We start from the raw sequence: 26,853 nt of genomic DNA, 5'->3' as shown, positions 1-26,853 counted from the left end.
ATACAACTTCAATCCATTTGAAATTATTTTGCTGTATTTTGATCTTAGCTTAAGTCACGATAATCTAAGTATGTACATACCCTGCAAAATAACTTCCAAATTATCTCCATGCTCAGCCCTACTTACAATTCATTTTAGCTTCAGACACAAAAATTCGTTTCTAATGCCTAAAGGATAGGCCTAAAGAATTTTGTAACATATGTTGGGTGGCAAATTTCTCAGAACGATACTTGACCACATGGGTAAAGACAGAGGTATTCCCTTACCATACACCGGTGTTTTCCCTGGCAGGATGACAATGATGAGCTGAAGCCCCGAATAGGTGTTCTTGAGGTGTCGAAACATGGGCTCCACACTGTCTGCACCCTGGGCGTATTTACAGAAGCAGGGCTGGCCTTGGATCGGCATCCCCGCGTCCTTGGAGATCTTGCGCAGCTGGTCTGTGAAACCCCTAAAGATGAGAAGTTTTTTGAATTTTCACAGCAGCAACAGCACACAACCACCAAAACAGAATAGAAGAACTGTGTTATCAAACTATTCCAAACAGCTTTTCAAAGCAGCACTTTAAAAATGTTCATTATATGGAGGCTGTACAGCTTTGGAACATGACAGAACAAGCAGGGGGAAAAAATCTCACATTTAGACACCTTTAGTAGTTCATTCAAGATGCTAGAAGGAACTATTCACAAAGCAGCAATGTCACAGGATCAAAACCCACAGTGTACCCAGACACAGTGTCTTGACTGTAGCTTCCAACAAGGAAGCAAACCAGCTTGGATTCTCTCCCTAACATCTTAAGATGATTAAAACCAGGTAACACACTCATTAGAAGCCCTACTTTCATGTTTTCACTAAGATGGCTTCATTAAGAGTACAGTCTGAAGCCTGAACCACAACATGCCTTACTTCAATATTTCTTCTCTGCATTGTCTCTGTGTTGCAAAGCAAGCTATAGCCCACATTTTGATCTCAACACCAGTGTGAAACTGCTTCCCTCGCATGTCCCATACTCCATGGCTTGGGGTTGCCACTGTTCGATTCTGCAGAAACAAAAGCAACAGATGTTCAAGTGATTGAAAAAAAGTCTATGCTATTTTCAGTTTCAAGATAACAAAAAGAAATTTACCATTCAAACTCCATGATCCCTGCATTGCACAATGCAACTGAACCGACTAAAATAGTCAATGTGCATGGAAAATCACTCTTCAAAACAGAAACAAAAGACAATGCAAAAACCTGACCCGTCCTCCATACTGCAACATGGGAGCTGGAAGCACACGCCCCGTCACATGGGCCATCTCATCCCGGACTTTGAACTGGAACTCTTGAACAAATGGATCTGCATCATAATTTGCACTTCTCACCTAGAAGAATAGTTTTTTTCCATGTTACAGAAGTATTTTGTTATAATTCATATAACAGAAGACTAACAGGAATGTTGCAGAAGTGTTCTACAATTCCCCTTGTCATTGAAAAAAGTTCAGATTTAACTGCTCAACACTATCAACCTATCCCCAGTGAAAACAATTAATACCACATGATATATTAGATATTTTTTGTTCCCTTACTCAAGTGCTTATTTGTAGTATGCTCATTCAATAACATTTGCTTTTTGATCTATCCTGTGAGTATTGTCCTTCAGAGACAAGCAAACCCAAGATTAAACAAATCAGTTCATTTTATTACTGCACATTCATGTCTTCTGGATTTTCCAGAACAGCCTTATTTTAATCACAAAATTTTGGCTAACTTGTCGCTCAAAACCCAGACTGTTTCAATAAGAGTTATCTGTGTAAGAGTATTCAACTAAAAATACTTCAAGTCAGAAAAAAACACTGATGTTTAGAGTGTCTGGATTCAGTGCCAAGAAGATACTGGAATGATCAGATGAAAATATTTTGTGTGTACTAAAGCAAGCAGTCAAAACATCTCAAGTAGAAGACGGAGGTTCAGGGCACCTAGACTCCTTCTTCTACCCTGTTATAGATTCCTTGTATGATTCTCGATGCAAGTTGCTCCAGTTTCTACTTCATTTTAACAGGCACTGAAAATAGCAACGCTACCATCTTCAAACTATTAACAAAAAACAATGGGAAATTTTCAAGACCCAAGTCTTCAGTCTAGCTCATGATTTTCAAAGTATTCAGTACCACTACAAATATGTCCTATAATAATAACAACAATAAAAAAGAAGTATGGCTTTCAAACATCAATAGGAATCAGAAAAGTACCTAGAACAAAATCTTACTTTCATGAGTTTGGGTATTAAAATCCAAGTCCATTTCTCAATTTTTTTTTTTAAAACCCTGAGGGTCCACTACAGTAAAACAGTGAACTATTAGTCCAGAGTAGTTCTGATACCTACTTGGAATTAATTGTAAAGATTGTAACACACAAAAGCCCATACTGCTGGACTCATGCTATTGTTGCAAGCTATTTTAAATAAATACTGTTAAAAAAAAGTATTTTTTTGAATTAAAATCTATCAAGTTAAAGGGCTAGAAAGAAAGAATTAAAAGATTAGATTGGTCACAAAAAGTTTGTGTGTTAATGTAATCTAGTCCAGTGTTATTTAGTGAGCAGTATCACACCAAAGTGAAATTAAAGAACTAACCAATCTGCTTATTTCCTCCTGCCTATCTGGAGCAGATCTCGCTGTGGCCTTTATCATAGTTGATGTCTGATTGTCCGTTAGCTTCTTGATACACCGCTGGCCAGCTACAATATTACATACCTTAAAGGAAAATCAGAAGCGTCAATACACCATAGGAGTAATTAGAAACATCCCAACATACCGTGCACACACAATACTATGCTATCACTATAAAACACACCCCCGGTGTGTTTAAGTAACCAGATGTTCTTTCTCAGAGCTCTAAACTTTAAAGCACTAGATAGCCTTTAATGAGATAAAAGGAGAATGAACATGTAAATATGTAAACGTGGCTGTACTGCAAAGTCCACTGCATAACCTTTTGCGAAATGATACAGCCTACCAATAGCGAGCTGATTTATCAGATTAAGTTCCTTACTTCTAAAGGCAGGTAGGTGTGTTTCTGTTCTTGTCCCACTTGTAGGCAAGGAAGATGAGGGTATTTCAGCTGGAGGTTGTATTTCTCTCTGAAATACTGTGCTACTGTTCTCTCCACAGTCTGGCCATTTTCTAACTGCAAAGGAAAGCTGAAAAGACATACATTTTATTAATATGTACAGAAATCTTCATTGGCAACTATCAACCCCCCCCCAAATTAATAAAATATTAGGTCCTGTTACACATTCAGCGTTAAGTTATCACACAGTTTATGCTCTGACAAAAAGCATCTTACGTTTGATGACTTGCAGGTCTTCTTGTTACATTACAAACACGGTATTTCCTTCTCATCGTTCCACAGTGAGTGACTTCTACCTTTAGACCTGCATAAAAGTACCAAAACCCCACAATGTCATAACTACACAAAGATTTGCACAGGAGACACAAGGTTTCCTATAACAGAACATGTTCGAATCCAACAGCTTTGATCGTCAGTGTCAAACAGCACCACGTAAGAAATTATTCTCTGAAGATTTTCTTTCATTATAACTTGATTTCTGACTAATCAGGTTATTACCCTCAAGACCAAACCATAATGTGTAATATTTAATGTTCAATGTGATCTTAATTTCTTGTAGCAGTTTCATTTAACAGGCACGTGACTAACCTCAGACACAGACGGCTGTTTTCACCATATTCTTTTTTTCTCATTCTCAATGCTGTATACCTCTGAAAACCAGCAGTTCCAATATAATTAAAAAGGTAAACCCAGATCTCTACCTCATTGTTCATTTCCCACCCCCAGCTTTGTGCCCGCATTCAGCCTGTAATTTTAATTTCCCTGACCCAGTTTAACATTAGATTTTGAGCAGCTGAAGATCTTGTCTAAAAGCACCCAGCCTGTACACCAGAGGCTCACCAGACCTGACTCTCTATCCACAGCAACGATAGCAACAATGGGAGCTTCAAGAGGCTTTCAGTGGCTCTTAACTGCGCAGGCACTGGCGGTACTGTATGTACAGAGCAAACTCAACATCTGCTGGAAGTACTGAGCTTATCACACAAGTGCTGCGTAGCATCGACATGCTGTTCTGTCTTTCCCCAGCCCCACAGAAGAGAAGGCAGTCAAAAACAGAGCCTTGGTACCCAAAAAGATTCAACCCACAGCCTACTAGCAAAGGCTTTTGAGAAAGGAGTTGGATGACTTGTCCTGTTGAATCCTGTGGATGGTGGACCACAGACTGAATCCCCCACACCCGATCAGGTCCCTAAGCACCAGACAGCAGATAATGTCTTTAGTTTACTAGGGACAGACATCCCAAAGAAGTGTCAACTGTACTTCATTGATTCCCAACAACACTAATTGCAACCTTAACATCAGTATTACTTAGAGGATGGTATAATCAAAAAATAAACTACCAGTGCCCCGATAGACCATTAAGAGAAAACACAAAGAAATAACTATGAATCACTGTGGCCAGGCAGAAAAGGGTTGTGAATACAGAAATATCTGGAACCCATTCACCGCTTTGTCATTAATCTGCAACGACACTACAGAAGGCACTACCCTCCCACAGAGCTGCTCACAGACTGCCAATTCTTCAGTGCAGGGTTTGTTTCACTATACGTGATCATATCTTGGCTGGAGTTCGCAGGTACTACAGTAGTAAACCCAAATACTGACAGCCAAGGTAACCTTTCGGTATCTTCTGACTATGGTAACAAAGTGTCTGAGGCATCCAAGATCAAGCAGAGACAGCTTTCCACTCTCCAGTTACCTGTCTTCCAGAATGAAGACTGATAGGTAGATGTGAAAAGGCGGCATGTTAGGACTACTACAAAATAACTCCTTTAAGCTTTTTTCCCCTAATGACTATTCTATGAACACATCTGTCCACGACTACAGTTCAAATTTATTTTTGCTATCCTGTATTTCAAGAAAGTCTAATCTTGCATCAATTAATGCAAGCATTTAAGAGCAAAGCTGAGCTCTTTCAAGGCTTCTCTCTCTGCAAATTAAGACTGGAAAGAAAGAATATGGGAAAACACAAGCAATGTAGCATATATGGAGTGAAACTACTCAAACCAGCAGCTTATGCAATTCCTTTGGAATGGAATTTGGCCTTCAGCTGCAAGTTAGCAAGTGGTATTTGTTTTTCCATAAGGCACTCAGTTATTACAAGTCACTGCAACAGCATACTTTCAAAGAATCAATGATGTTAGCTTTGAAATCAATTTTCACTTTGCCTCAGTGTTAAAACAGCGGGAGACCTACAGCATGACACCACGATGGCCTCAGTGACCCTTGCTTACAAAAGGTTAGTCATCCAGCAAGGCATCTTACCTCTGTCCAGGCCATAAACAACATACTTTCTCTTTCCCTCTTTAAGCCACTGGGAACACACTTCATTTTTTATCTTTCATTTCTGTAGAGCTGCATTGTTTCATTCAGGACTAGAACTACAAACAGGGCATACTGAAATTCTCTTGGCAATTCCAGGGCCCTGCTGATGCATGCTAACCAGGAGGACTCCAGTTAAAAACCAGTCCCTTAGAATTAGCTTGGTTGCGTTACCTGGGACAGAACAGATACATTTCTACTCACCCTTTATCTCTTTGGTGAATTTTACCCGATGAGAATCAGTCAGAGGTCTTGGTTGTTCATCAATATTATGAATGTCAAGAACTTCACACATAAACTGAATTACAGGTTGTGCTTTGTAGAAGGCAGTGGCAGAAACTAAAAAGAGCAAAACATTAAGTGTAAAAAAACCCAAGTAAAAAATGTTGTGGAGCAGTATATAAATGAATGTATTTTAAAATTCCATGTAACCCTCAAGCAAATACTGTGCAGCACACTTTTTAAAAAAATAGATTAGCAAGCCTTGCAATAACTAAGTATACAAAAGCCAGCGTAGGGCCCAGTGACACATCAGCCCTCAGCACAGTCACCCTGCAACTACTTTGCATTTCGGTGTTTTGAAAGGGGGTTTCCCCAGATAATGTTTATTTCTAGAGAGCTGTAACGTTCCAGGGAGACATCCTTTAGACTCTGTATGGAGCTACAGAGACAGTATTAATCAATCTCTACTGAAGACGTTTTAACATGAAAACCTAGGATTATTCAATATGCAATATGGTTTTATCAGTCATGTGATCTGCTCAATTACTGAAATAATATTTGGTAGAAACATGAGCGCTATTTTGACTCTACGCAAATTCTGTTGGTGTAGTGGCGAGTACAACCCTTGATCTACCAAAATCTCGTACCCTCCCAGCATACTAATGACACAATTACATTAAGTGACAATATACTCTTATTAACCAGGACAGCTGGCTCACTCCACAGAAGGATGACCATAAACAATCTGCTTGATGAAGTTATAAGCAACCGAAACAATATCTTTTAGTAACAAAGGTGAAGTGCCGTAGATATAGCTCAGACACAAGCAAACTACTCCATACATTTAAAACTTTAAATGGCAATAGAAAAGTAATAATTGATGAGCATTTTATTAGTTTTCCAGATCTTGTGTACCAAAACCACCATATCTCTGTGCTAATACAACGAAACATTCTTCAGACATGTGTCACTTCAGCAAGCTGCCAACTTCACATGACGCAGTCCAGCCAACACCTCCGGATGTCGATTACTGAATGAACACAAATAGCTGACACCCCCAGTGACTGGCAGCATGCAGTTCATCTCCCACAGCAACACAAGCGACAGAAAACCACAGATTTTTGCAGAGAACGTGGTACAAGTTCAACAACTAACCAAAAAATCAAGCAATAGGATTGGAACATAATCTTCACAGCCTCAAACCATGACAAAGCGATTGCTCCATAAACCACAGCTTACAAAGTAAGATTCACATTCACAGGAAGGACTGAAAAATTTCTACTGCCAGAGTTACTAGCACGCTTTCTAATGCCGATTAGAAAAACTTGTTTCATAGAAAGCAATGGTGCAGTACGTCATAAACTGATGTAAATTAACTACAGTTCAGGTAGCACAAGAGTATTATCTCAGCACCTAGCATATAGATACTAGTACTGGTTATCTCTCAGACAGGTAAGATATTTACATTTTCAAACAACAGCTACACCATAACTTCTGTCTGAAAGGCAATTTTACAAGAACAAACTCGTCTCAAGTCATATAAGTATCATCCACTATTTAGGTAGACAAGAACACATGGACTTGCAAATTTTCAGCATGAAAGCTTAGTATCATCTGCAACATTTTATTATTTCCAAGACAGATGCTAATCACAACCTCACTTAAGAGTGCTTAACCTAGTGCAAAAAAAGACAAGACTATTTACCACCTTGGCTTTATAAAGCATTTCAAACAGTGAGAACAGAATGTGAACTAAGAGAAAACTTCAGGCAGCACCTGCATCTCAAACACTGACAATTTTTCAATAGGGGTTTAACAACTAAAACAGAGTGCTTATAGAACCAGGGAGTCCAACACATGCACCAGCTGATCTCAGTTGCATTCATCTGGGACTTAATAAATAGTGGTACAAAGCAGATCTGATTTTGCATAAGAAAGCCCATCTCAATTAGCCCTATTCACAAAAGTGTTTGTGACATATTTTTACAGAGTTTTCTTGGAAGTACTGAATAACATCCGCTGTGGACAGCTGCATGGAGACACACCTTAAGCAATTTGCCTCTATCACTACGGATGTAACAAGCTATGCTAGGCTTTTCCTTCCTATATAGGATTTTTTTTTTTCAATATGGCAGGTAAATTTCTGCCCAAACACTGACATGATGACAAATCCAGAAAAACCTAGGACTTCTAGGTAGCCTTTGCCATATAGGTCTGGTCTGAACTGGCTGAACAGGAAGCCAATGTATGCATACATACACTTCGTTATTACAATCACACTCTCCTATTATCATCACAACTTTTGCAGTAGGTTGACTTCACAGTTAATGTTGTTTTTCATAAGGATATTACAAGAGACAACTACTAAATCTTCAAACTGAGAAATGAGACGCAAGTATTTTTCAGCTGAAAACCCCTTGCATGCAACACAAAGTTAACACAAACACAAAAACCCAAAAGAAAGTAGTCTTATTCTGATATAAATGCCAGCAAAATACCCTCAAGCTACTTTGACTCTTCTTAATTCATATTGTAAATAATAAAATCAGTGCAGAAGACTGCTTCTGGTTACTAAATCCCTCTGCACAGATGACACCAAAAGTTATCACCACACAGAAACATGGTACCACAAACAAACAAAATGACCGAATGGCAAGGTCACTTTTATTCTTAGAGGAATGTTTGGTATTATCTTTATTGTTAACCATGAATCCCAACTTACCATCGATATTGAGCATCATCTTCCACATGGCAGGCCGAACAGACTGATGGAATCCAAACCAGACCTCCCTACCCCCACCCAAGGGGTGATCATATCCTTCTGGAGCTGAGAAAAAGGAGCGGCCCACAGGGGTATACCTAGTGGAAAAGATGACCACACATTTATGCTATTGCTTTCCACACAAAAAATTCTATAATAAAGACAATAACAGAGCGTTATTATTTTTTGGAATGTTGTGCACCTGGAATCTGTGCCTAGAACCAAGTTTAAACAGTACACTCTGAATGCTTCTGTCCCCATTGCAGTGTTTTCAAATTTAGACAAAACATTTACACAAATTTCACATTTTAGCAACCACTTTCAGTTTCTACAACAAATCAAGAACCCTTTCTTATCTTCCACATCAAGCAAGTATAATCTCCATCACAGCAGATTTGGTACAACAGCATTGTATATACTGGACTGACCTTCAAATATCATTTTGCATGTTTTCCTAGGGAACGTTTGAACACAACGTACACTGAGAGAAGTAATAACTATGGTGGAAACAACTAGAGAAATTCACATTTCTCAGGCAGAAAACAACTGCTCATGAACATCCACACCTCCTCACATTTGTAATGGACAGGCATTAGTACAGTAGTTAACATCTTTCATGCTTCCTTAGGATCCAGGGTAGCTGAGGAACACGGGCTTCCATAAAAAAAATAAAGCTTGTGGTTTTAAGTCCGTTACACCCAATGAAAAACTGTAGTGCAAAACCATTCTGCTGTCTAAAGCCAGCACTCAAACTTTAAAAGCAACTTTCATTGACCAAATAAAGAAAAAATAATTTGGTTTCTTCTGTTTCAGGGTTCTGAGATAAACAATAGACTTTATTAGGACAGTTATCTAGTACCCATCAATGAGTGAAAAAGGCCCGTGCTTTTAGACTGTCACTGCTGCCAAGTGCATGAGACTTGGCTCAACTTGAGCCGAAAACATGAAAGCAGTGCTACAGCATACTACAATCTCTCAATATTTCAATTAAGGCCCATTATACATGTCTGCTGTTTCTTGGTCTTTTCAAAGAAATCCATCACCTGCTCTGAAGTTTAAATGGCTACAGAAATACACACTTGTACGTAATTAGCTTCAGTCTCCCCAGTTCAGCTAACCAGCTGTGCTGCCTAAGGGGAATGATCATTTTTTTCTTTTCACCTGTGAAGAAACAGGGATGAAGGTCTCCCAGTGGGGATACTTCAGGTAAAGACAGACTGCAGGAAGACAGTGAACCTACTTCATGGAGGGTAGGTGTCGTAGCACCACATCGACAGCGTGAACAGGGTTAGTGCTGATAGGTTTGTCTAGTTCCAGCGGCTCAGGCAAGGTTCTTCCCGTCAAAACTTCATGCAGCAAGTGCCAGCTCACCCGAGAAACAAACTTTATTGACACTTTGAAGGGACGATCTTTTCCACCTTCTCCCGGCAATGTCACATCCAAATCCACCTGGGTGGAGGAAGGAGAGAAAAAAACAAAACAGCAGCTGTTTAATCTCAAGTCTGGTAGCCTTGAATTCCCACTCCTTCCCATAACTGGGCCAGAGCCTCACAACACATTTGCTAAAAGTACATTATCAAATGCACAAAATAAAGAGAACTGGGTCCTCACCAAGCAGAAGAGGATCACGTAACTTTTTGCCATCTTGAACCAGAAAACTCTTCATTCCAGAGAAACTCTGGTTTGATATTTTAATAGTACTTCACTGTAAGATGATGTATTACCGTGTGTAGAACTGAGTATTTAATAGATTCTGCTGTAGAAACAGGCTACCAAATTCTAGGGGAGGTTCCAAATGCAACTATTACATGCACATTTACATACACTGGAACTTGTGAAAATACATTGGAGGGACCCTACTTCAATATGGATGCTGTAAGATACTTTTTCTCAACTCAGTAGTATCAGAAGTAGGGCTTGTTTCTTTTTCTTCCCTATGAAGCCATTGCAACTATAATTTTTTTTATTTTTTCCCCAGTTATCTTACCCCAGTAGTGGCCACAGGAAGCGGATTGGCTGTATAGAGGCTTCTTTTCCCATCATAAACCGGTCTACGGTCCCCAAATATTGTCACTTTAAAATGCTGCACCATTGAGTCCACCACCTCCCTAGAAAAGTTGATATTTACATTGAAGATGTTTTCAAAGAAGTATCAGACTGGAACTGGCTCCCACACCCCCTGTGTTTTGCTGAAATAGTTTCAACAAACATATTACTGAACTATAGAACACCCAAGTGACGTTCCAAAAAGGTGCTCCACATAATTCAACTAAAATAATAGATAAATACTGAAGAATAAAATCACTACCAACACAAATGCTTGAATACTGGAAAATATTGTTACTATAATGATTTCAGAAAGCCCTAGAGATGACCAAGACCTTTGGATAACCTTTTCCATAGAAAACAAGTACACACTTACCTTGGAAGACACCCACAAGCTAGTATTATGAAAAATGAGTACAAATGCCCAACTGAAAGCTATGCCAGTACCAAGTAATGTTCATCTGCTCTTCAATTAACAAGAGTTTTGAATTTTGCCTACACTGTATATAGAAGAGTATATACCCTAACAAAAAAGTCTTCTCTAAGTCCTTAATAATCTGGGTTTTTCCCAACAGCCTGATGAAATTTGCACACATTCTCCTTTGTTATAACTTGATGGCAATAAAGAAAATAGTAACCTCATACAAGCACTGAAATTACACTTTAAAAAAACACCATGAAATTTTCATCTTATATAAATAAGGCTTCTTGATACAAGTAGTAGATAGATCAGATCCAAAGAAGCTTTTGCAATACCTCACATTTGAATTCTTTGGGGATTATTTGTGTTTCAGAGGCACAACAACTGTACCTTACTTGATACATCATTAATTCCCTTATTCTACAGGAACAAAACACTCTTCTTAAGCATATGCAAGCTAGCATCCTCTCAAAGCAAAAGCTTACTAGTATACTGTTTTCTAACAGGCAATATTAAACTAAAGCCATTTTTGCTGGAAGACAATAAATAATGTCTTCCTCTTCAAGTAAAATTAGCAGCAGTACTTTCACTTCTCAGCTGGGACTAGGGGAAAGGGAAAAGAAATTCTCCATTTCACAGTTCTCTGTGTCACTAAACTCTCAGAATCCAAGTTCTCTCACTGGCTAAAAGCACACTAATATACTCAAGCAACTTCAAAATATCTACTTAGTACTCAGCTGCGCTCCTGCACAAGTCTACTTTATCTGACTGCCCCATTCTGCACTGATGCGCTGCTCCCTCACAACACTACGCACAGGGATCAGCGCACAAAACCTGTTTCCTAAGTGCCAGCTTCTTGTCACATAACCTGTGACAAAAGCAGAGGGATAAAAGTTAGTGATGAAGAGTAGGAGCAAGAGGGAGAAAGCAAGAGGCTGTGTAACGCCAAACTCCCACACTAGAGCTCTCAGCTGTAGCTCTGCTTCAAAGCAAAGCACCATTTACCTTCTGCTTTCCAGTTCACAACACAGCGGAAACACGGGTAAAGGACATCGTGATAAAGGAAAGTGAAAAGGAAACAGAAGACATTCTAGGTTTTAAAGCCTCCCTCCAGCTAACAAAGGTGCAGGTGAATTTTAAAAAAGCAGCAACTATTCAGGAACTAAACCCCCTATTTATTCCAAATAAAAGCATGCAGACAGGATGTTCGTCAGAAACTATTTCAGCAGAGCTGAGTCTATGTAAATCCACTGGCAACTTAGAAATAACTTAGAGCATGCGAGAGGGAAAAAATGTATTTCTAAGGGAAATTCTTCAAAGCAGGTATTTCAGTATACTAATTTTGATTTAGACTTATGAAAGCCATTCTTCTCTGCATAATCCAGAGCACACCATCTAAAGTAATTTAGTCAGCAGATACTAGGTCATTTTCTTTTAATGGAGCTCATTTATACAAGCTCTTGCAGTTTTTAACTAACATCTGCCACATTTTTACACACATGAAAGTTGGTAGTTAGTAATTTTAAATAACCAATTTCAGTTTCCTACTTTGAAAAAAACAGTAAGCATGCTAGACTTACCCTCAGCTTTTAAACTACAGCTTATATTAGAATTCATAATTTACATTTTTTCGAATTTGCTGTCAAATTTCAATACAAACTTCGGTCTTTCATTTGAAAATATTTGACTACTAAAGCAACTTGTTTAGGTTTGCTGCCTGCGTTCAACTGGTCTTCTCAGTTTACCTTGACAAAACCCAGACAACTGCTTCTAGCAGTTGGTAACGCGATAAAGAAAAGCCAGACAATGTTTTTACTGGTAGAGTAGAAAGCTGATGAGCTTCTGGACGAAGTTACATATGCATCTGAACTACACCTATACTACAACAACTACATTTATGAATGAGTAACCTCCAAAAGCACTTCAAATTAACTCCAGTCTATAAAAAGCACTTCTGGGAAACAATCAACGCTCACACAAACTAACAAAAGTCAAAAGCAACAGTTAGATAATATGAGACCTGCAGAGTGTATGAAAAGTTGTATCAGCTGCAAACATGCTCTTCAGGAAATCATTACTTAGGTAAACAAAAATATTGACCATGTCACACAAAGGTAACTTTATAAACTCAAACCAAATGTTTTTGCCTCTCTCCACGTGAACTGAAAACTGCAAAGATACAGCATTTATCTAGAGCATAACCAACTAAAACAAGCTGTGAGACACACCAATTTTGGTTTTCAAAGGAAGCTGGAAATTACCCTACCAACAGGACCACAAAAGGGATTTTTTTTTTTCTTGTAAATTTTAACCAAAATTTAGTTGCTATTTTTAAAACAGCTTATTTCAAATGCACGATTTCCAAACATCTGTAGTTTCTCCCACTGTTGTGGAAACAACTCACAACACAGAATCACAGACTGTCACTGCTGGACAAACCAGAGTTCTTACAGCTTTGTCTCCCTTAGTCTATTTTAACCAAGCATTGCCATACAGCAACAACAAAAAAAAAGAGTGGTTTTAGTCAACACATTTGAAGTGAAATTACATTTATCTTCATTACAAGATCACACTAGAAAAGAATCAGACATACAAACCAAGTCAGTTTAGAGCAGCTTATTTCTCCTTGTGTGCCTATGAGCACAGCTTCACAAGCATTCCTCGTTTAACAATATGGTAGTAAATTAACCTTTCATAACAGTAAGATTATATTAAATATTCACACAGAACTATTATATCCCAATTTTAGCAATTTATTCATTTCCTTTTAATTAATACTTAACAGAGGTATTTATAAAGCCTTTGTAACAGCAGTATGCAACTAGCAGGGAGGGAAAAAAATCACTAGTCAGAATCAGGCCTTAGCAATATGTTATTGTTAAAATGTAAAAAAACAGAATTGCAGATGAAAGAGGAAATAATTGCTTTTCAGCTACCCTGAACTTTAACTGATGAAACAATTTCACAAGAAACTAACACGTAACTCCTCTCAAAAAAATTATTCAACGCAGAGAAGAAATACAGGAAATACAAAATGTTGTAATCTTTAAAAAGCAAAAATTACAGCTTTACTATCACATTTTCAGTTAACCGCTCTTTCTTTGGAGGCTCCTCTGGCTCCCAAAATGTATGAGGTTTCAGACAAAATACATATCTAAAAAGCTGTACTAGGAATCTGTTAAGGCTGAAGAGGACAGCTCTCAATATGTACCGTTTGCTGGATCACTAAATGAACAGGGATACAGAACATGAACATATTCCCTGCATTTAACCAGAAATTTAGCAAAAGTAGTCTAGCAAGGGATTTAACTGACCCTAATACATAGCAGACATGAAAATAAGATGGGATACAATGTGCTATATAGCAATAGAGAAAGGACACAGGTGGAGCTCAAGAGAAGTCTAACCATTTCAAAGATACTAAGCTGATTGCATGAAATGTCTATTAACAAGGGGGAAAACAGTTTGTGTGCAGTGCTTTCATACCACTACCCGTAATGGAAGCTTCCCAGCTGAAGGCTGTCTCCTCCTACACCTACAGCAATGGCTTTTAGTCAGTAGCTTCTGACCACAGTACCCCAGTGAATTAAACAGGGGAACCTTCAGATTAATCAATGCTGAAATGTACCTCAATATCAACTCGGGGTAAGAACACCCATGGGAACAGATTCCTGCTACCTCACATGATTCCACACCGCAACCAAAACCAGTAACTGCCTATAGCTATACCATATTTATGTTGCCCTGAAGAATGGGGGTTGATGCCAAACAGCTCACAAACTACTGTGACCACCAGTGGTTGCCCCACTTCACAGCATGTGGTCACAACCAAACTGAAGAGAACCTGGAAAAGGCTCTGCATCCATCTCTCAGATGTTTGTGAGAATTTGCACACAGGTCTCCATAGCATAAAACTCAGATTTTAAGATACATAGAGACTAGATTTACTCCAGTAGGTCCCACTTCCTTAAAAATTTCAGTATCAGTGTAATTTACAACACAACTTTCACCTTCTTACCTGTTCACCCTCCGAGGACACTTATCTGGTTTGATATCCACCTCATAGAGGTAGACATCAATCTTTGGGATTTCAACTTGGAAGCAGTTGGCCAGCAGTTTAATGGGTTTGCCCATGGTGCCATAGCCAGGACGTCTGGGCACCATGAGTAGGGGCTGTGCCCCGACGGGTCCTGTGAAAGAAAAAAATGTCACAGATTAGAAGATAAGCACAACAGACAAGCTGTGTTGCAAAGGCACTACTTGCTTCTGTTTCAGCAGTTTAAAAATACATAAGGCTCCTTGCATTTGCAGGTACATGTACTTGCCTCCAATTGAGACTTACTAATGCACCCCCTTTTTTTCAGTCTCAGGCAATTCCCTGAATCAACTAGAGGACGAGCAGGCAGGCAGCAGAGCCAGCAGACTGGAGGAAGGGTAAGCTAGCTGTACCGAACAGCACACATCAAACAGCGCGCTAACCTGTTAAATTCCAAACTAACACTTGCCCATTTTCCCTCCTTGAGCCTCCACCCACATCTGAACTGTTCTCTTACACATGAGTTTCAGCTTCTGCAATCGGCATGGGTGCTCTTCCTTGTAAGAATTCACTATCGTGCAAAGTCTGTCTGCTGTTAAAGCACAAGCTTCACAAGTCTTTTCTGAACACCCTAGTAATAACAAAGTTGCTGCAAAACCAAAAATACCGAAGCAGTTCTGGATTGATGCATGTTGTTTGCGACAAACTCTTAATTTCATTGCCATTACTAGAAGACAGATTACTCTTGAATTTTGCTGGCTGAAAATGGATGAAGAGTAAAACTACTACCTCCTGTGTAACCGCACCGGTAAAGCCAAGTGGCCAGAAGAGGAAAAACTCAACTTAGGACACAAGATTGTAAAACTCTTATTTACTTATACATTAGAGAGGAATATGCATAGCTGCTCAAAGAAACCATCAAAATCCACAATAAGAGATGGGTATTCTGAAAGTCAGCTATTATCCATCTAGTAAAATACGTTACGTTACATTCTCACTTCTTATCTATTTATTTTGCATCACTTAGATGAGAATCCTCAGCTCAAGATCTGGGTTATTCATGCCTTACAAAACCAAACACAGTAGTAAACACAGTCCACTTTCAAGAATTTCTACTGGCATTTCCACTAAAAAACATCTCTTCCCCGTCAAGAAACAAAAACAAACCCCAAATGCTTTGTAGACCAAGTTTTAAAAAATTACTCATCGTACAAATGTCATGATTTACAGAGCATTTGATGAAGTTAAAAGTTTCCCCCCCCCTACTCCTACTCAGTGACGCAGATAGCAATTCCAGCCCACTCATTTTCATAGAAGAGTTAAAATGTCAAGTGCTGGTAAAAACGTCTTATTTGCCTTTTGATTAATCTCTACCATTCCTGGAAAAAATCACGTTACCTTGAAGGAAACCCTGTACCGAGTAAGAACAGGTGAACATCAAAGCTAAGTTTCACTGTAACATTTGTCTGGCTCTACACAGAAACCTACCAAAAAATTCTGAGTGGGCTTGGCTTCGAGCCATGAAACAAACACATAAACCAAGAACCATCATTTAAAACACCCTCACAGACTCAGCTCATGCAAAACTTGTTCCAAGCATCTGTTCTCTTCAACTTTTTCTTCATTTTAATACTGTCACACAAGTAAAAGCAAGTCTACAATTTACTCCAGATATATTTTCAAATATAAGCATATGCAAAAAATTACTACTAAACATCTGAGTGACACAAATGACTCAACAGCTTATTTTAATATTACAAAGACATACATGCCATAGCTTGTATTTAGTTCATATCTGTAGGAAATGCTAAAAAACCCTGCTGAAATAAAGATAACATTAAAAAGATTGCTATAGTCTGGGCTGCCCTGTCTCCCCCCACCCCGATTGTTAAAAATCACGTAAAATGTGAAAACGGTTGCTAAAATCTGCCAGCACAGAAGCAACAGTGTGAAGCCAACCTTCATGAACCTTACATGAAGAAGTTGAAGTCCATGAACAGGGACATACGGCATGGCTGAAACCTTTGCCTCCATCTCCTCTAGAAAACTCCACCAAGTTGAACTTTTTAACTAAGCAATCAGCTGCTGGAGAAGAAATAAACCTCTTTGCAGGAATGCTGTCCTGTTGTTTACCCCTTTGCTTAGATTAGCGGAATCCTAGAGATGAACCGCACAGGGGCAAAAAGTTGAAACTGAGAAATGACGTTCGGTTACTAATACGAGGCAGGGTGCGCTTCAAAATCCTGGGGCATAAAATAAATGCTCTGCTCAAAGCCAAGTATGCAAGCAGGCCTCCAACCTCTGCTCCTTGGAAAAGTGCTGAACAAAACAAGAAAATACCAGTTGTTAAGACAAAGGCTTTCTTTAGCCTCACTCGTTCAGCTGTACCACACACGGCTCCGCAGGGAACAGCTTGCTCTGGCAGCAGTTAGAACACAGATTTTGGCAAATGGGAATTAAGCAACCAATAAATGAATGAGAAGTGCAGGTCTACACACTATTCAGGAACGATTTTTAAAAATGCAGCTGATTTTGTTACCATTTTGTGCGATACACATGCTCTCTTGGACAAGTTAACCTGAAAACATGAGTATGTCCTAACTCAATCCTGCTACCACCGTCCAAATACACTAGCACCCACTCGGAGTATCCTGCTTTCAAAATACACTAAACAGCCAGATTGCACGTTGTTAAAGTCTGTGTCACCGACTTCAAACCTGTGACTCAAACCCCAATAAAACATAAATAACAAGCGACGCTCTCTGAGGACAGCTACTGCTCCCGTATCATATCAGTGACTCACCCAACCTCATGCCTAAGTCCTGTGTCAAGCTAATGGAAATAAACACACAAACCCAAAGTACTCAAAGTAGTATTCTTCTGAACAGCACAAAGTGCCTATAGTTGGCAGGCTGATTCCTCCGTGTTATTTAACCATTGCAAAACCAAAGTGTTAAAGTTTCAAAGAAAACCTTTGCTGAAGCATTACCGCAGCAGGGGGGGACGTGCCAGCTCCCAGTGTCCCAGAAGAGCAGCTCTGCACTGAACAGTTGCCCTCAAGTTTTAAAGGAGAAACTTTTTTGTTTTTAAAAATTTATTATTACTCTGCCATCAGAGCATCTGATATGTACACATGCCTAGCAAGTTCTTAAAAATCCAAGAAAAAACCCCCCAACAAACCAAGTCTGTTTAGCATGCCAGAAGAGTACCCAAGTCATAAAACCAGTTAAGGAAAGTCTCCAGCGCTGACAGGCATCTGGTCCACAGCACAGAACAACGAATACACAAACAGAACTAAACCTGGCACTTCAGACAGGTTGTTGGACGGCTTTTATGCAGCATGAGAGTACATTTCAAGAAGATACAAGATCCATCACTAAATAACTTGAACCTTCCAACGTACTCATCAGAAAACCTACAGGAAAAACCAGCAGAGAAACTATTTAATTAAGTATTTAAATCAGTAATAACACCAGGTAGGAAAAAATAATCTCTTCAGGACCCAAAGGTATATCAATTTATAGATTACCATTCATTGCATTTGCTGAAGTCATTTATGAACATCCTTCAGCAACGTTGGAAGGTTTTTCTCACGAGTGAATGCTCAATAAACAAGTAGGAGCAAAAGCTCTTATAATCTTGTCTGCAAAACAGCCAAATACTACACCCAGAAAGTTCTATCTACCACATTTTTGTACAGCAGCACACAAAGACCATGGCTGGCTCCCTACCAGTCTAGAAGGAAGTATCTTGAATCCCCATTGCATTTCCCAGGGGATTTACACTGGTGTTTCCTACGGGCACATACAGGACATCACTGTGCGACCTGTGCCCACCGCGCTGTGCTGGGTAACGTGCCCAATAACCTCCGTCCCATAATGATGTAGATTGCTGATGAGACGGAAGATATTTTGAAGAGCTTTGTTCATATGTACTCTAGTATCTCAACAAAATCCAGAAAGAGATGGAAAAGAGAACTGCCACTTTTAGAGGGCTTAATGGAGAAAACAGTATTTCAAAATGTTTTTGAAAAATCGCTAACATAGAGTAAGTGTATTGTTTATGAAATACACTCTGAAGAAAAAGCTCATAACCATACTGCTTTTTCAAAGAGCTAATGTTTGGAGTATCATTAAAAATACGTGGACAAGGAAATTAATTTCAAGTGTGATTCCATGGCACCTCTGCTAACAGAACCATTTACTCCAACAGAACTCGAAAGCAGTGAAGATTTGCAGTTGTCACTATTCAGATCCACAATTCGAAAATTCCCATTTCAGTCAGATCATATTCCAAACCAATATGTTAGTCCCTCTAATGGTTTAAATGAGCTCTGAATCAGAAACTTTTCTTCCATGGAATTATAGATGTTATAATAAAGATTAAGCACAACAAAAAATGACTGCAATTTCTATGGCAATACAGCCAGCAGTATAGAACACATCTGGCGTGCATCCAAAACACAGGCTTGAATCTACCTAGCAACAAAACGAAGCCCTAATCGGAATAATGCCTGAACAGAAAGAGCAGAAGCACAGAAACCTTGAAATACTTTCAGCAAACCATTTAAAGAACATTGAAGCTTTTGGCATGCAGAAGTGTTTTACAGCATGAAGCAAAATACTGATTTGTAGCAAGATGCTAATTGAAAATACAGATTTCCTTACACAATCCTTTCCTTACATAGTACCATGCTTCCAGCAAAAAAATATCCTTTTTCCTACTGTTGCTTCAGCATTATAGAACAAAAAAAAAAAATCACAGATGATTACTTAACAGTTTTGTTTATAAAATGGTTCTAAATCTCTAATTAAATGGGTGACTGAACAGCCTTAAACAGATGATAGAGGACTTAGCAGGTAAAATATTACTTAAACCGTGGCTCAGTAACACAAGGCAGATTTGGCTAACAGATCCTATCCTCAGGCTGGAGTCTGCACCTGGGAGAAAGCTCTCCATGGTGCTTTCCACGGGGGGAAGATTCCCTTTCAGAGGGCCCCTGGCCTCTGCCTGGACTCAGAGGCCCAGCCTGTGGAACTCAAAGAAAAGCCTATCACTATCCAAAATTAAGTTAATTCTACATATATAAAGAATAAAGATAGGGAAGATTATAATTACATGTTGGTTCCAATAACTGAGCTCTGCTCTTATGCTAGAAATCATGGATTGTCTTATTTCTGTAGCTGCAGCCTCGCTGGGTGGCATTACATTATTTATGAGTAATGCAATCCACGTTTTCTTAACATTCCTGCTCACAATTTAGGCTTCCCCCCCCCCACACCCCCCAAGGTTTCAGATAATAGCTCATGTTAAAACTCATCAAAAGCCAACATTTTGATGCCACACTCAGCGATAGCCAACTGTGCAAGTAAATACTAGTGCGCTAACTTGTTCTATCCTAACAAAGTTACAAAAAAAGACAGTGAAGTGTTCTGGAAGCATTTACAAGATAATAAATGCCTCTAAACCATTAAACCCAATATCTAATCATAAAGAACTTCACTCCCCAAAAAGCAGCTTATATGCACGTTGTAAGGTTAACACCTATAACAACTCCAGGAGAAGAGAACTTGACAGCCCCCACGCACCAAGACATTTCCCTCGAAGGTATTTCCACAGACCAAAATTAGGAAGGTAAACTGACTTGGTGCTGTGTGTAGATATACCATGTTTTGCCACCAAAAGAAACCTTTACCAGCATGTACTTGCACTTACACTAAAAAAAAAACCACTTTCCAAGAAAGTACATGATTTTTAACACACATCTTTATTACCCTGCTTTCACACTTACTATTTTGAAAATTAGGTTAATTCCTTCTCCATACTCACTAACTTTGAACTGCTGCAATGGAGCATGAAACACACTGCCCATCTACCTGCTCTTTAGGTTTCAAACTAAAGACACAAGCAGCTCCCTTTTTTCCAATTTACTGCCTGGAAAACATCTAAGAGCAGAACACCAAGATCTGAGACACACAGTCATATTACTGAATTTAGAACCACATGACCAGAAAGTTCCTTGCAGAATAAAATACAATTTTAACAGTTACTTTAAACATAATACTAAGATTTACGTTACATCCTAACAAGTTTTGCATATAAGCAAAATAAAAAGTAGCAATAAATTCACAACAGATCTCACTGTTTTGAGAACAATGCATTAGAGCACAAAGAAATTAAATACTGTGAAGAACATGAACAAAACTGATTGGTATCCAACTATAAACTTTAATTAAGAGGTAAATGCTTTGCATGACAGTCTGGTTACAGAGTCTAGCCTAATGAGAGAGAAAAATTCCTTCAGTTATCAAGATATCTCTGACTACTTGGCAAGTCACCCTGCTTGCTGCTACTTCTTGCTCTAAATTCAACACAAGTCTCAGGACCATCAGCTGAATTTTCACATTATCCAGTAAAATTGCAAAACATCAATTGCAGGCTGGCTTCAGCTCTTTGCTGTAGCAGTCGGCTGGAGTTAGATACAGTAGGAAACTGTGGTTCAATTAGAGTATTGTTTAAACACATACCAGATGTGTCGAAAGGCAGATAAGCCGTATATTCCTGTCACTTCTTTTAATTCCTACAGGAAATTAGCTCAAGGAATATCCCGACACTAAGGAAGTAAAGCTACCAGGATGAAACAATTTGTAAAGCTCATATTATGAGTCAAACGGCTTCCACTGCAACTCCATAGAAAAACTTCCATTGTATCTCACATCACACGCACTCTGGAGTAGAATAACTTTTGAAGGCACCTATGATTCATTCCTCTTCCCTCCTCTACCCACCCACAAAACTGTAACTTTTAATGGTCCTCCCAAATTACTTCTCTTAACACAGAAAGAAAAAAAGTGAATTCTCAGCATTTAAACTGCCCAAAGTTTGTGTAGAAAAGCAAAGAGAAGATTATAAAGATGTCCATAGTGCTTCATTAAAAACATACCATACTAGAGCGAAAAAACCCACAACAATTTCACACTTTTTTTAAAAACAAAAAGCTTTGAACTTTGAAGGAACAATTTATGAAATGCAAATGAAGACATACATAGCACTCTGATTTGACTCAATCATACCACAGAGGATCCCTGGTTCCACGGTAGCACTGGTTTAATACACCTGCCTTTTGGAAGTTTACTTACCACTCTCCAGGTGGAAGCATGATGCATGACACTGAATTCCATCTGTTCCCAAGAGCTGCTTTTATTTTGCTTCACCTTTACACAGTGAGCATTTTCTTTCTATTCCTCAGTTTACTTCATTTCCCCATAGCCTGGACACTGAATAGCCAGCTTCACGTCCTTTAAACTACATCCTACTTTAAACTGTGTTCAAATTAGATGAGCTAGAAAAGGCATACTTTCTAGATTCCCTAGGCTAACCCTATCACACAAATAGGAACATACCTACAGCACTGCTTCACTGAGATGTGCTGGCACGCGCTTCCATACTTTACTCCAGCTATACTCACAACTATCTTTGTTCCCCCCTCTCTCTTAGTCTATCTCATCCATATTTTCCCCTCACACACACAAAAGGAAGCACACCTTGATGTCCTTCTCCCTTTTATGACAGAACTTTAACCCTTCTTTGCTCAGTCGAGGATGGTTTGTGTCCTCCTGTACCAATACTGATGTCTGATGGCCAGAAGGTTCCCTGAAACACGGGATGTTAACAACGCGCTTCATGCTATCCTCAATACACAGCAGACAGAAAGAAACATCTGTCACGCTGAACACGGTGCTGAGTGGGCTGAGCCCATCAGGAGCACTGTCTGAGAGCACGCTCTGCTCAAATCTAACATATTGTAGCCTAACAACAGGTAAACTCGCACCAAAGAAAAACTAAAAGGCTTACGGGCTACTCTCGCAAATCTATTTTTTATCATAAGACAACTAGACTTGTACCAGGTTGTAAGCGAAGTTTATTTTACACATCCAGTTTACAACCATCTGAAATCCACCAGATCACTAAAAGACTTCCAACTCCATCACACACCTCATTAAGCAAGGACAATAGCTTAGGTGGCAAGTTTTTCCAGCCGAATCCATCATTCTCTTGAATCTCCACAGAAGTTACAAAGGTATCTATGCATGAAGAGATGAAAATGCATGTTTTGCATTGACCCTTCAGCCTCCCACTCAGATTTCCACTAGCTGTGGCACCTCTGGAAACAACAGAAATGGAAATCCAAGTGGCTTTTGACGTTCTCTTTGACATCCAGCTCCATCACGAACTGCTGATGAAGCGCTGCCCAAATCTGAACTCTCCTGCCACTTCTCCACGAGCCTTGAAGCTGAACTTACTTCTCCAACTCCCCAACAACATTTTAAACACAAAGCTCATCACAACTAAGCATGTGCTTCGCACAGAAAAGGATCAAACGACCGAAAGCAAAACCATAAGGCTCCGGGGGGAGGCTGTAGCGGCGCAGGACTCCCCAAAGCGGGGGGATGAGCCTTAAATTCCAGCGTCCAGCGGCACAAGGGGGAACCCCCCCGCGCTGGCCTGGCAGAAGGTGCCGCAGGGAGCCCGGTGGGTGCAGCCACGCTCGCCAGGCGGTGCCTCGGAGGCAGCACCGCCGCTACAGCATTATGCAAGCCGGCCTGCAGCCGCTGCCGGGGAAACACCAGTTATGAAATGCAACCAAAAAAATTCCTCCTCAGCTACGTCGGGCACCGGGCGGCAGAGCGGGACGCGGTGCTGGGCGCCCCCCCTTTACAGAAGCGCTAACAGAAGAGATCCCGCGGCTCCCCCCTCGCCGGCGGGGCTGAGCTCCCCGCCCGCCGCCCCCCGCGGCCCCACGGCTGCGGCCCGGCCCGGCGCTGCCCTGCGGCGCACGGCCCGGGGCGGTGGGGAGCCCCCGCTCGGCCAGGCGTCGGCGGGCGGCAGCGCGGGGCAGGGCCGGCCGCCTCACCCCCCCCGGCTCGGTATCCCCCGCCCCCCCCCCTGCGGCCCGGTCCGCGGCCGAGCCCCGCCAGCCCGCCCCGCCGCGCACCCACCTGCGCTGCCGATTTCCATTCATGGAGCTGGGCGCAGCCGCTGGGGGCTGCGGGCTCCGCCGCGGAGCCGGGCCCGGTGGCCGGCTCGGGGCTCCCCTGGGCTGCGGCTGGGCGGCGGCCCGCCCCGCTCCCCGCAGGCCCCGGCGCGGCGCCTCGGCCGCCCGGAGCTCCCGTCCCCTCAGGCGGCGGCGGCGGCGCGCGGCGAGCGGAGCCCCCCGGGCGGAAGTTGCGTGGCCGCCCGCAGCCCCGGCTCGCGCTGCCGCTCTGCCCCGCCGCGCGCGCGCGCGCGCCACCCCCCCCTTCCCTAAACCGCCGGAAGTCCCGCCTCCGCACGCCGGGCCGCGCGCCTTTTCCGGGGGCGGTGCTTCCGGGCGCCGGGGACGCGCGGGAAGGAGGCGGGGCCGGAAATAGCCGCGGGTGCGTGGTTGCTGGGCGACGGAGCGCGGGCGGGAAAGGCGGCCGGAGCGGCTGGAGCCACCTCAGGGCCGGGACAACCCCGGGGCCGGGGCTGAGGCGCGGGGCGAGCCCCTTGGTCACGGCCGGTGCCGCGGAGCTGTGTGCGGAGGCCGGGCTCTGGCCGTGCCCCAGCCCCGCAGCAGCACGCCGGGCCGGCCCCGCGGGGGCCTCAGCAGCCACACCTGGGAGCCCGGGGCTGGGTTCCTCCCCCATCGCCTCAGAGAGGCAGATTTTCGCGTAACCGCGGCCTTCTTTCTTTCCCTTCCAGCCTGCCGAACACACACCGCGGTGGTTGTGGCGTACGACAGCTTCCAGGACTTCTAGCCCAGCTCCAAATGATTTACGTTGCCGAGTATTTAATCCTCACTACATCTCCCAGAAGAAAACCCACGCCTCGGCCTTAGTCACACACAAGAACATAGCACCCTGCGAGCATTCCCGTTCTCAGGACGCAGCAGCACACTGGGCGGGAGTGCTGATAGCACTGACACGTTCTGCACACGCTGCCATGAGCGCCAACTGGGTACGCCAGCTTTTTCCTCTGCAGTGAGAAAGCTGGTAATGCACGTATGGTGTATGGCTGCAGTGCTGAGGTGCCTGGAGGGGATCCTGGGAAACAGCACTGCAAGAACGCAGGGGACAGTGCTGACGGGAGGGCTTGGAGGGTGAAGCACAAAGCCAGGCGACTGTAGGCAAGGCTGAAACATTAAACGCTGCTGCAGGTAATGAGGGTGCACGTGTGACTATGCAGCCTTCCTCCCACAAGGCTTTAAAGCAGCCTTCTTGGGGACTAAGACGTAAAGACATCTGACAAGCATGCACTCAACTGACTAAAAAAACTGAAAATGCACATTATCCTTCAACATTCCCATAACAACCAATGGATTGACATCAGGCTTCTGTTTATTTTTCCAATTTGCAGAGAAGCTATGAGACTCTTAAGTAACTAGGGTTGATGAGAAGAATAAACACTGATTCACTACATCAGCATAAATTCAGAGCATGTGTCTGCCCTTTTCCCAGTTTTTGGCAGTGTTCTGAACAATATTTAGTACCCCTTTGTTACAGATTTGGTACACAAACTGTCACCAAACAAGCAGAGGGTGAAATAAGCAAAGCAATTGTGTGCACGTGGGGAAGCGATTCAGAGGTACCAGGCTCAGTGGTGGGTCAGGCAGCGGCACCCTTATCTCTGTTTCCTCTGCTCCCCAGGTGGTCATTTTTTGGTAAGAAAGATACACCGGGACTTGTCCAAGCAGGTTTGAACCTACTAGTCCTTATGAAGATGTCTCCTTTCCTGGTAGTGAGACGGGCACTCCCCCAGATAAGCAGCCAGGGAGGTACGGAAGAACCAAAACTTTGGCCCAGCAGAAGAGGTGTTTTGAGATTCCTTATCCAAATTTCAGAATCACTATTTAAAATGACCATCCAAGAGGCTGCCAGCTAAATTAGTCTTTAGAAGTGTAAATGTAGTTAACAGGTAAGCTACGCAGTAAGGATGATTTTAAAACCATGCAAATGAAAAGAAAGCTACTAGAGTATTTCCTTAGCTGAAATCCTGAGAGGGAAGGGGAAATTCAATCCCATAGATCAAGCAGATATGGCGGAGGGAGATGTCTCTGCAAAATGCACATACCTTAGAGGCATGCAAGCACTTCTGGTTCTGCAGCTTAGGCCACTGTAATGGGAACCAAGGGCCAGGGCTCAAATGCCAATCTAACATTTGAAACCGAGGAGTCCGACTTGTTTTCCAGGAGTTCAGACCCAGCTGCACAAGGCACAATTTTCTCTTATACCTCTCACAAAAACAGCCCCCTTGAAACTCTAAAAGAAGATTTCTGTTATATAGTAGGACTCCTTTTAAGAAAGGTGATACAATCTTAAGAGCAGCAGGAGGAGGTGTGCTGAATCCATACAGGTGCTCAGTTCAGTACAATACATTCTGCATGCTACAGTTTAAGTAAATTAGGTAGCGAGTACGTGCATGCCATTAGCAAGCACTTCCTTAAAATTGCTTAGCATTATTCAAAAACCCAGTTGCAGCTCAACTGCTAAATAATTCATCGTTTAAAGGTATGTCAACACACGTTTGCAAGGTAAAGCACAAGCAGATCCAAAGAATCCACAGGATGGCAACCCTAAGACAGGACCATAAGCTGTTGGCACTGGAGAGGACTAGGACGTATGCAAGCAATTCCAAAGCTGGGGAACGTTAAACATGATGCATTACAGAAACCCGTTGGATCAAGTTTAACCCCAACCCAAAAGGAATCTGAAATCTGTCCTTAAAGCACCTTGGAGCCAACAGCCTTTTACATCCCCCAAAGCACCCAAAGTGGCTGGAGAAGCAGCGTATTTTAATGTTATGCTTCTGGTATCTGGTAACTCAAGGAGCTCAAATTAAATCAGTTCTCAGATGGATGGCATTTGAATAAAAAGTGGAATTGGCTACCACATTCCAAGAAGTTTTAAGCACATAT

At 41.6% G+C, this 26,853-nt stretch overlaps 2 protein-coding genes across 15 annotated transcripts in view; one reads left to right on the top strand and one right to left on the bottom strand.

The window, feature by feature from the left end:
• Positions 1 to 24,195, bottom strand: part of AGO3 (argonaute RISC catalytic component 3) — a 41,095-nt gene extending 16,900 nt beyond the window's left edge. For all 14 annotated transcript variants that reach the window (XM_055798310.1, XM_055798311.1, XM_055798312.1 and 11 more), the window contains exons 1-12: positions 23,918 to 24,195; positions 14,901 to 15,072; positions 10,403 to 10,523; positions 9,656 to 9,864; positions 8,377 to 8,513; positions 5,637 to 5,771; positions 3,327 to 3,414; positions 3,033 to 3,180; positions 2,615 to 2,734; positions 1,242 to 1,364; positions 907 to 1,040; positions 267 to 451 (exon numbers count right to left, since the gene is read on the bottom strand). In XM_055798310.1, the coding sequence (XP_055654285.1) occupies positions 267 to 451; positions 907 to 1,040; positions 1,242 to 1,364; positions 2,615 to 2,734; positions 3,033 to 3,180; positions 3,327 to 3,414; positions 5,637 to 5,771; positions 8,377 to 8,513; positions 9,656 to 9,864; positions 10,403 to 10,523; positions 14,901 to 15,072; positions 23,918 to 23,936 (1,591 nt within the window). In that variant the 5' untranslated portion in view covers positions 23,937 to 24,195. The remainder of the gene's footprint in view (positions 1 to 266; positions 452 to 906; positions 1,041 to 1,241; positions 1,365 to 2,614; positions 2,735 to 3,032; positions 3,181 to 3,326; positions 3,415 to 5,636; positions 5,772 to 8,376; positions 8,514 to 9,655; positions 9,865 to 10,402; positions 10,524 to 14,900; positions 15,073 to 23,917) is intronic.
• Positions 1 to 26,853, top strand: part of C3H1orf216 (chromosome 3 C1orf216 homolog) — a 203,513-nt gene that overhangs the window by 90,526 nt on the left and 86,134 nt on the right. The gene's annotated exons all lie outside the window — the stretch shown is intronic.

This window comes from Falco peregrinus, chromosome 3 (genome assembly GCF_023634155.1).
Source record: "Falco peregrinus isolate bFalPer1 chromosome 3, bFalPer1.pri, whole genome shotgun sequence".
In the NCBI taxonomy this organism is placed as follows: domain Eukaryota; kingdom Metazoa; phylum Chordata; class Aves; order Falconiformes; family Falconidae; genus Falco; species Falco peregrinus.
Note: the sequence above shows the minus strand (reverse complement) of the source record. Positions and strands in the feature narration are given on the sequence as shown.